The sequence below is a fragment of the Selaginella moellendorffii genome, unplaced genomic scaffold, assembly GCF_000143415.4.
Source record: "Selaginella moellendorffii unplaced genomic scaffold, v1.0 SELMOscaffold_137, whole genome shotgun sequence".
Taxonomy (NCBI): Eukaryota; Viridiplantae; Streptophyta; class Lycopodiopsida; order Selaginellales; family Selaginellaceae; genus Selaginella; species Selaginella moellendorffii.
This window is the reverse complement of record NW_003314398.1, coordinates 338,722-349,685: the sequence shown is the minus strand read 5'-3', so window position 1 is coordinate 349,685 and position 10,964 is coordinate 338,722. Positions and strand designations below refer to the sequence as shown.

The following is a 10,964-nucleotide window of genomic DNA, read 5'->3' as shown; positions in this document are numbered from 1 at the left end:
AGGGTATCTTAATTACACTCTATTTTTTATCTTGAGTGTGAATGTGTTTAATATTAGTCTTGAAGGTGTGTTGATATAAAAGAGCATAAGTATATATGGTCAATGTTATCTTATCATGTACATCAGCCATACATTACAACTAACAGAAGTGAATTACTCTATAACAAAGAAAGAGTGTGTAATAGTAATTTGCATGCTATAGACACTTCATTATTGAATTAGAAAAACTTGGTTGGTCGTACAATTTAGTGGGCTTTGAAACTTCAGATATATTACTTTGAAATCATTCATTACTTAGGGAATTCTATAGTTAATACTAATGCCCTTTTTTTAGTTCTTCTCCCTTCTTTGCTTTCTTTTCATGTTCTTAATGAGCCTGTTATTTCAACATTAGTGAATTTTCTAGACAAATATTCAATATCTACAAGGTGTGGGGTGTAGAGTGATATCCCTCTTTTATTCTAGGTGAGTACATAAAATATTAGTTTGTGTTTAAAAAGTTTGTAGGCCTTTTTATTGGCCAAAAATGCAATATAATGTTATCTGGTATGTACATAGTTGCATTTGATGCCAAATTATGATTCTTAAGGTATATGAAGTTTTAGCATTTGGATTGCAATAGTTATTTGCTATTTCTTTGGTATGCATATGTCTCTGGAGTACAGAATTCTATTAGTGCTTCACTATATAAACTTTTATATACTTATGATTTGATATTGTTAATAAAGTTGAGTTTACCTTAAACATTTGGGCCACATATAAATGAGACAACAACAGTGCTACAACTTTTATTATCATCTGTCTACAAACTATAAAGTGGATTGTTTTGTTTTCTCAATCTTACAATACATGGTTTTAAAGGCTCCTTACTCAATGGAAAGGATTGTATTGGTTGTTATGGCCAAAGGATCCAAAATAAATTGCACCACTTACAAATCCACTAGTATCTTTGTCTGATATTCCTCTAGATTGCAACTCATCAGCTAAGGGACCTTAATTGCCTTCCATTTTTCTGAGAGGAGGGAATAATGTGAGGTCTAAATATACAATTATGATGTTGTATACTAATATTAGTGTAATGGAATTTTGATAGCTATGGGATTGGTTTCAATCTGGACCACTTATTCCTATATATAAACTATTATATAAACTTATATAAACTAAGATAATTGTATATACACATTTTTATATTTTATTTCTATATTCCATTCACTCACATAGTGATATTAATTAACAAATTACTAAGAAATAACATATATAGATATAGTATAATATAAATCTCACAAGTCAATGATATTGTAGCTACTATTTCATTTTTTGGATTTTCCAAATGGTCCTATAATGTTGTTTTATATTATAAATCACAGTTATTATTATTATTATATCATAAGTTTTTCAATTTACATATTGGTACATCTTTTATTTACACATATGCACATATATTTTTTATTTTAAATTTCATAAAAAGATTATGCATATAAATATGTTTTGATTGCTATAATAGCAATGGAAACACATTATAATATTTGTATGGGATATGCTACATGCATAGGGGCATTCTATATAGACAAACAGTTCATGCTATATATGCAGCCATGTCATCTATTCTTTTTTGAGTGATACAATTCAAATTTATGATCCATGGTGCTTAGCATGTATAAGAATGTGCAAAGCACAAGCAAATAAACCCCACCTTAATCATTCATTACTACACTCTTAAAAGTGACAAGTGCCTTCCCACAAGATTATAGTAAAGAAATCCCTTGCTTGCAGCCATAGCACTCTATGCCACTAGCTCTATTTCCTTGAGTGTGCTGCCAATACTAAGATCACATGCTCTGGCTAATTTAGTGTGCCATATAGCACCACAATATTTATCAATCTACTAATAATCTTATTCATTACCTATTGCTGCTGTGATTCCCCTGGATCAAACCTTTGTTTTGGTGAAGAAATTGAGCATCATATTGGCATTCAAGATTCTTGCCTATTTTGAGTTATAAATCAGCCAAACTCTAAATTGACACTTAAATACATGTAGCCACTGAAGATAATGAGTGTGTGCTCAATGCCACACACAACATCAAGAGCCCTAATCAAGTGCTTTAGTGCAGTGATGGCATTGCCAAATTAGCACAGCTGGTAGTGGAACTCTGGATGCTGGTACCATGAACTTCTAGCCCTGTTTGGTGGCTCTTGCTCTACTGTTGTTGCCAGCACTGACATTTCCATTCGCTCTCATGGGCTAATGGTTAGTGATTCTTTGGTAGGCAGCATTTATGATGCCTGGTTTAGTTGTGCTTCCAATCAGGTTGATAGATTAATCATTCATGCCATTCTTTCCAAATTTAAAAGACAAAGAAAAGATATTAATGTGGCAAATAAACTGGTATGAATTAAGAATTCATACATGGCCATACATGCCAATTATATAGTCATATATATATATGTGTATTTAAGAAATTTAAACATATGTGTTTTGAATTGATATATATTGCAACACTGCCCACTCTAGGTACTCCCCCTAGATCTACAATCACATTTTGATTGTTGTATTATACTTGATGAGTGTTATGATCCACTCCAAAATATTATAAGACAAGATGGGAGAAAAAACTTTTCATGATCACAAAATAATGAGATCTTTAACAACTACTACAAACTCTTTGATTATAGATAATAGTAATGAAAAAATAATAAAATTCCATGTCATTAATATATTAAAGGAGATAGTTTCTTTAATTGTTTTTGTGAGTGTATGGAATATGGAAAGAGAATACAGAAAATGTGCATATCAATTAACCCAAAAACCCTAGTTTATATATAAGAGCAAGTGGTTCAAATTGAAACCAATCCGATGCTTACTAAAATCCCACTATACTAATATTAGTATATGGCATCATAATTGTACACTTAGACCTCGCATCATCCCCTCCTCTCGGAATAATGGAAGACTATCAAAATTCTTTCATATATGGGCCAGGATTTGGAGGAACATTAGAAGGAGGTATCGATACATCTATAAGTGGTACTAATTGTTCTTGATCCCTTTGTACGAAGTGTTTTAACTGTTGCAAATGCATAATTTCTAGAGGATTGGCTTGTTAGACGTCATGCCAAACCTCATAAACTTGTGGTCCAATTTGCTGCAACACTTGATATGATCTTTTCCACTGAGATAAATCACGTATAGTAAGATAGAGAAAATAGACTAACATCCAACCATCCACTTTATACTCCGCAGGTGAATGATGATAGGAGTTGTAGCATTGTTATTGTCCCACTTGTACGTAGCCTAGATATTCGGCAAACTCTATTCAAACAAGTGGAAGAATGCTTATCAAATATTGATCCTATGACCTAGCATCAACAACTTGTGGCAATCGCAAAAGTAAACCCAACTTCATTGATAATATTAGATCATGATCATATAGAAGTTTATATGGTGAAGCATCAATAGAACTTATGACATATGCATACTAAAGAGACAACAAATAACCATCCCAATCCAAATGCTGAAAGTTCACATACTTCACGATCATCCCTTTGAATGTCCAACGAACTGTTCCACTAAATTGTTTAACTATGGATGATAAGCACTCATGAAAATGTGGCATATCCCTAATCGAGACATCAAAATATGAAATGCTTTAGCCATAAATGCAGGACTATTATCCAAAAGAATCCACTTCAAATAAGAATGTTAAAACATCATTCGATTGAGGAGGAAGTATCTAACAACAGTTGCAGAGATATTAGTAAGAGCACCAACTTCCACTCAACAAATCAAGTAGTCAAAAACAATAATAACATACTCATTGCTAACAATCGATCATGGAAAAGGTTTCATAAGATCAAATGTCACCAACTCAAACAGATAGGAAACTATAACTGTTCTTTCGCAGTATGAGGGGGAGTATTACAAACTTGGCACTAAAAATAGCTATGCACATACCAGATAATATCATGTCGCATCTCTAGCTAATAGAAAGACCTACGTAGCTTCTCAGTCACACAATGATATTCGATATGCTTGCCTAAAACAAAAGAATCATGGTAAGCATGGAAAAATTGTAGAATAAAGATTGAAGGCACCACTAGTCTTAAATGATCATTAAGATCCATCCCCATAAAATAAAGAAGGCCTTTTTCAAAGTGATATTAAGAATGTAAATGCTAAAATGGCAAGTCATCAGCAAGTGATGCAAGATTCTCAAACCCATCTTGAAACCTTCGAATCCATAGCTCAATCTTTTGAGCTTCTTGAACCTCGTCAAGTGAAAGGTAGATCTTGCTTTGCACCTTGTGAACACTGAATATCAAATATAGCAACTGTCAACGACACAGAATCCTCATTTAGAAAATTCATAGATGTTGGAACAAGTTCGTCAGAAACATGAGAAAAGAATAAAAAAGGAAGAGGAGTTCGAGAAAGGGCATTAGCATCAACCATAGAACTCCTCGAGCGATGAACAACATCAAAATCATATATCTGAAGCTTTAAAGCCCATTGAAACCAAGTTCTTCCATTTTAATAATGAAGTAATAACAATATGATCATGTTCTAATAATGTCCGAGAACCATGTAGATATGCATGAAGTCTCTTGAAACCCCAAACTGCTACTAAACACTCCTTCTTTATTATGGAGTAGTTCACCTTTGCTAGTTGTAATGTATGGCTTATGTATGTAATGGGATGGCAATGACCAGACACACTTAGGCTCTTTTGCATTAACACACCTCCAAAAGTAATATCAGAAGCATCCATGCACAAAATGAAAGGTTAAGTGTAGTTAAGATTTACAAAAACCAGAGGAGTCATTAATAGTTCTTTGAGATCTATGAACACCCACTCACAGTCTACAAACCAGATGAAAGATGATGTTGATGACTTTAGCAATGCTTGGAACAGTGCAATGCAATCAGAAAGATGATCCACAAAATGACCGAGATACTACACCTTGCCCAAGAAGTGTTGGACATCATTCATACACTTCAGAATAGGGAACTTTAGAACAGCCACAAATTTGTCAAGATTAACTTGCAAACCCTCACAAGAAATACAATACCTAATATAAGTCATGTCTTTGGACCTAAACACGCATTTCGACTGCTTCAATTTTAAATTAATGTCCTGTAACTGATCTAACACTTTACAAACATTACGGACATATTCCTCCCACGTCCCTTCTGAGTGGATCAAGACATCATTAATGAAGTCAGTAGTCATTTCTAGCATATTGCAAAGAAGCTCGTTCATCATCTACTGAAAAGTTGCTAGAGCATTGTTCAAACCAAATGGCATCACCAAAAACTCGTACAAACCAAATGGTGTATGAAAAACAATCTTAGGAATATCTTCTTTGGCCATTGATATTTACCAGTACCCAAAAGCAAAATTTAACTTGGTGAATTAATGACTTCTTCCTAGATAATCCAAAAGATCAATAGTGTGAGGAAAAGGGTACACATTTGGGATCGTCACTTTCTTTAACAAATAATAGTCAATGCAAAAACAAATACTCCCATTAGGCTTTATCACAAGATGAGGTTCACATGCCCAAGGACTCCACAACTTTCAAATAATACCCTTTTCCAACATTTCATTGACATTTGCACGTAAAATGTTGATCTCTTTGGGTGACCAACGACAAACAAAAACCTTGATTAGATCAACATCCCTGGTTGGAATCGAATAACACGTGGTAATCTTAGCCCTAGACAATAGGTTAAATCCAAAGAGATTGGTATACTCCTCTATGAGGCAGTCAATTGCTGCAACACAAAGGTCATAGGAGGGATCAGAAAAAGGAGTGGAACAAAATAGAAACATAGAAGGAAATAATGGGGAAACAAAAATAATGGAAGAAAAAATAAAAATAGAGGGACAAAGAGGTACGGAAGTGATAGAAGCCTTAAAGTAATACTTCGCATAATGGCACTGCAATTAATCTATACTAAGGATGAGGTCAAAATCTTGATTTAACACCACTCACAATGACTACAACCCAAGTTCAAGATCACCCACACTCACAATTAGGTCCGCTTCATCTTATACATATGCATGTGTATAGCCATTGCTATAAAGAATGAAAACTGGCTCCACTACACAATGCAAATGTAGACGATAACATGTGGCAACAAGTCAAGCAATAAAAGATAAACTCAAACTTATATCAATTAACATGGAGAGAATAATAAAAGACCTCTTGTTATAAAAATGAGCTTGGAAAGTAAACATTGGATGAATTGTTGCCAAGTGAACCCTTTAATGATACTCCCGAAAGAAAGATGGAAGGGTCTCTAACTTATTCGTGCAAGGTCTCTTTATTATTCGCACGACTTTTCATTTCTCAAATGCATCTCGGTGTCTAGACCTTTCACTGCAGGAACACCAACAGGACATTGTTGATGCCAAGGTCTCCACCTAGGAAATGGAGGCCGCCAATCCGGAAAACATCGATAACACCGATAAGTGTGACCAACTTCATCACATGCCTAACAACAAACATTATAGCCACGACCACATCCTTAACCTTGAGCAATAGCAATATCAACATCCATTAGAATAGGATCATCTCCTACAGGAAGTGGAGCTAAAGGACGTGCAGTGAGAAATGGAAGAAGAAATATCTCATAACATTGTGCTAAGCGAAGGGCATCGTCAAGAGTGATTGAAGCAAGTGTATGCATAAGTCTTATAAGATTTTGATAAAATATTGGCCACAACATTTCTAGCTTGATCTGCTCCAACATATTTAACTCCACATGAAGTAAAAGGTTTCGGAAACGAACGCTAAATTGCATTACTAACTCAAATGGCCCTTGATGAAGATGATGCAATTGTTAAAAGACATCATTAAAATTGTTAGCATGTTTGAATATACATCTGAAGACATTTGGGAGAATATTTTAATCCCCACGAGTGGCTGCGCTCAAACCATTGTACCACTATAGCACTGCCTCTTGGAGACATATGGAAAACTCATGTAAATGTCGAACATCATTCCAAAAATGATATGTGACAATCATCATAAAGTGATCGAATTAATAGTACATATCATCCCTAGGATTCCCACGAAAGAACTCCAGTTGAACACAAGGATTGGCACTAAGAGCAAGAGGAGTTGTACCACATGCCATGAATGCCGCCATTAATTAAATTTGGTTATTCAATTGCAATTGCATAACATCAAGCAATTGCACCAATTGCTACTCTAGAGTCCATGGAGGAGGAGACTACTACTCTATCATAAAGATGAATGAAAAGAAAAGAGTAAAAACTAAAAGGAAAGGGAGATTTAAATAATACAAAAGCTAGATATAAACCAAAATCCTAAAAGAAAGGAAATGGAAAAAATTAGATCTAAACAATGCAAAAGTTAGATATAAACCAAAATCCCAAATCCCATTTTCTATATTCCCTTTCCATACACTCACATTGGTGGAGGTAAGGGGCACTTTTGATTATCCTTAAGGAGTGCTTTGCATATCAGTTAGCCTAAAAACCTTAGTTTATATATAGGAGTGGTTTAGATTGAAACCAATCTGATGGCTACCAAAATCCCACTATGCTAATATTAGTATATGGCATTACACTTCGACCTCACATTTTGAAATAATTCTTATTAAGTAATACTTTTTAAAGATTTAAATATTTTGAAAAATATTTAAAACATTATAGAATTTTGTTCATTCAAATTATATGCCCCTTTTTTAGTTTATTAACTAACAACCTTTATTGAGCCAAAGGGAACCAGCACCTCCATTTTTGCATAGAATTTATTAATCCTTCTATTGTATAGACAAAGTATTTTATGTTAGATAATTAATTATCCACTTGTATTGCAATTCTACAATGAATTCTAATGAATGCCCTACAAGACAAAGTACAAAGTACATTATAACAGCCCATATTGATCCATAGGAGGACTCAAGGCTAGCCATGTGGTAGAGGATGTGAACCATACTAACATGCTTAAGAATCTAACATGGAGGGGATGGTGTTGTTAGCAAGGGGATCAGCTAGCACATCTAAGAGTTCTTGTGGTTTCCTCTACTAACCCCTCATGATGCTCCTTATAGCATGATTACTTGGACACTCATCCACACCCCTCTTTATGCATCTTCTCCCAATATGAGAGTGTAAGTTTGTTATTGTAATTGTTTGTCTCTAGTAGCTATTTGTTTAGTCAATTGTTTGCTATAGTGTCTCCATACTTTGGAATGCCACCTCACTTCTGGAAATCTCCCTCCTCCTATTTTTAGGAAAAATGGCATCTCCACTCTCAAGAGGAAGGACTTCTAGACAAGGAGATTCACATTCCTCTCCCCTTGAGGGAAAGGGAGGACACATTCAATCGTGTCAAAGGAGCCATAGTGGGGAGCTGATAATGACGGCTTGGCCCTAGACCATGTGGATGGATGAGAAGCTTATAGTGCCTATTATAGCACTCCTCAAGAACCCCAAAATAGCATGAAAACTAGGAAAGTTGCTAGCTCCTATGCATGACACTCAAGTAAAAAAGGAGCTTTTTTTACTAAAGATTTCTTTGGCATTGCACATCAATACCTTGTGTATAAGATGGGTGCAGAGTTTGACCTTTACCTCGATATTTTTTACTATACAACACACAATAATAGAGTGGCTAGTTGTGAGAAAGTGAATGTGTTATGCATAGCACTAGAAGCACACAATATTTCCTACCAAGCAAGCAAGGCTTAAGGATTTGCTAAGCATGGCAAACAAGGCTACCTGAGAGTGGGAGGAGAAAACACTTGGTAGCAATAGAAATATGTTGTGAGTCTAATAGGGAAGAGTCAAAGGATCTAGAGCACTGAAAGCTTATAGCATGTCGAGGTGAGTACAATAGGAGCAGAGGTAGACACTAGCATGGTTCTTTTAGTTGTTAGTGACAACAGTAGAGAACTAGTACTTGGTGCTCAAAGTGTGATGGAGATGGCCATGGCTTCATGCCAAGGCACACTAAGAGGACATTAGTAGAACAAATCTTGCAGAATGACTTTATTTCATGTGCAATGAGGATGGCTGCTCGTGATTGCATATATTTTGAAGAAGAATGACAAGATTATGAAGGAGACTATACTATAAACATCCATTTTTCCAATCAATTTGGAATATAATGTCTTTAGGTTTGAGTAAATCCAAATTCAGGACCTTACACATACACATTCACATCTTTAAACTTAAACAAGCCCTATGGAATCCTCATCTACCAAAGGTGGAAAGATAGGCTACTTATGTAAGGTGGTGTAGACAGTGTTTGACTGGGAGGGCTGCTTAATCCTCCAGCATCTATCAAAGGTGGATGCAGCTATCAAGATACGCAAAAAGAGGTTACTTATGTGAGGGGCAATAAGTTCATGATTGCCAAGCTTTTGCAATGAGACAGAAGATGAAGTCCTCTATATTTGGAAGACCCTAGAAAAAAAAGGTGTGGCACACCAACCATACAAGGCTTATGATATAAAGGGAGATAATATTATCCTCCTGGCCTTAGTTCTAGATACGAGGATGAGAGTGGCAGTGATCTGCTCGAGCTTATTGTACATGGAGGTCACAACAAACAACAGAGTCAGGTCATACATGGAGGTCATGGCAAACAACCAAGCCAGGAGGCAGGGCCTGTTTGCTGCCGGGATGCTGGAGCACGCCAAGTGCACAAGGTGCTAATAAGCAACGTCTCGCCCTATGCTGTCTAAAACCACAGAGGTGAACATTTGGTGTTGCTGCACTGTGAGAGGATAGCATCAATCACCAACATTCCTCACCTGTGCAAGCTCTCCAGCATCAGCCTGGGGCATAGACTTGGGAAGTATGTGTATCTACTATCAAGTTTGATGATGAGGCACTGAAGGTTGAGCACTCTCAATGCGACAAGGAATTTCTGACCTAGGTGAAGTCACAGCTACAGCTTGGCCCGTGCTTAGCAGGAGCCAGGATAGAGAATGAGCTCAATGAATTGCTTCTTCGATACTGGCACATTTCCAGCACGAAGGCCAACAACATTGGCAAAACGGACATAATACAACACAGAATCCACACAATAGCTGAGCATCCTATCAAGCAACATCCTTACGGCGAATCTCCAAAACAGAGAAGGGTGCTATGACTATCTGAGGAGCTGCAGAAGATTCTTGATGCAGTTGTGGAGCCGTCAACCTCTCCATGGGCATCATCAGTTGTGATGGTGGCAAAGAAAGATGGGAGCATGAGATTGTGCGTTGATTACCAAAACTTGAATGCAGTGACAAAGAGAAACGTGTATGGGTGGATGATACACTTGACCAGCTCGTAGGTGCAAGATTTTTCAGCTCGTTAGATCTAGCATCGGGTTTTTGACAAGTTCTAGTATGTGAAGAAGACCAAGAGAAGATGGCATTCATCTGCAGGGATGGACTATTCCAGTTCAACATGATGCCATTTGGTTTATGTAATGCAAGCACCACATTCCAGTGTCTCATGGATAAAGTACTTGGGAGCCTGAGATGGGAATGTGCCTTGGTATACATTGATGATGTCAATGTATAAGGATGCTAGATCAGATCTCTTGGATATGAGGAGAGTCTTTTCAGCAACAGGCCTAAAAGTCAAGCCCAGGAAATGCCACCTCTTCATGGAAAGTCTTGGCCACATGGTTTCAGCAACTGGGATTGGGACACTTTGTTTCCAAGGCTAAAGTGCATACAGGATCTCTAAACATGAGTCCATGGGCTTTTGAGTTGCTTTATAGAGGTCAAGGAAGCCATAACATCTAATGCCTGACATGCCAGCTCTAGAGGAGAGCCTAGACTTCGTGAAATACATTGAGCATTTAGCCAAGAACTGTAGGACCTGAGGTGAGCATGCAAAAGCTAACATTTGACAAGAGCAGCAACATTCTGCTAGAAACTTCAACAAGAGAATTGCCAAGCATCCATTCCAGATAGGTGACCATGTATT

The 10,964-nt window shown here is 36.5% G+C and overlaps 1 protein-coding gene across 1 annotated transcript in view; it reads left to right on the top strand.

Moving 5' to 3' along the window:
* Nucleotides 1–9,536: 9,536 nt before the first annotated feature.
* Nucleotides 9,537–10,964, top strand: part of LOC9629442 (protein NRT1/ PTR FAMILY 8.2) — a 7,194-nt gene continuing 5,766 nt past the window's right edge. Inside the window, exons 1-2 of the mRNA XM_002992539.2 lie at nucleotides 9,537–9,688; nucleotides 10,169–10,241. Coding sequence (XP_002992585.2) covers nucleotides 9,537–9,688; nucleotides 10,169–10,241 — 225 coding nt within the window. The remainder of the gene's footprint in view (nucleotides 9,689–10,168; nucleotides 10,242–10,964) is intronic.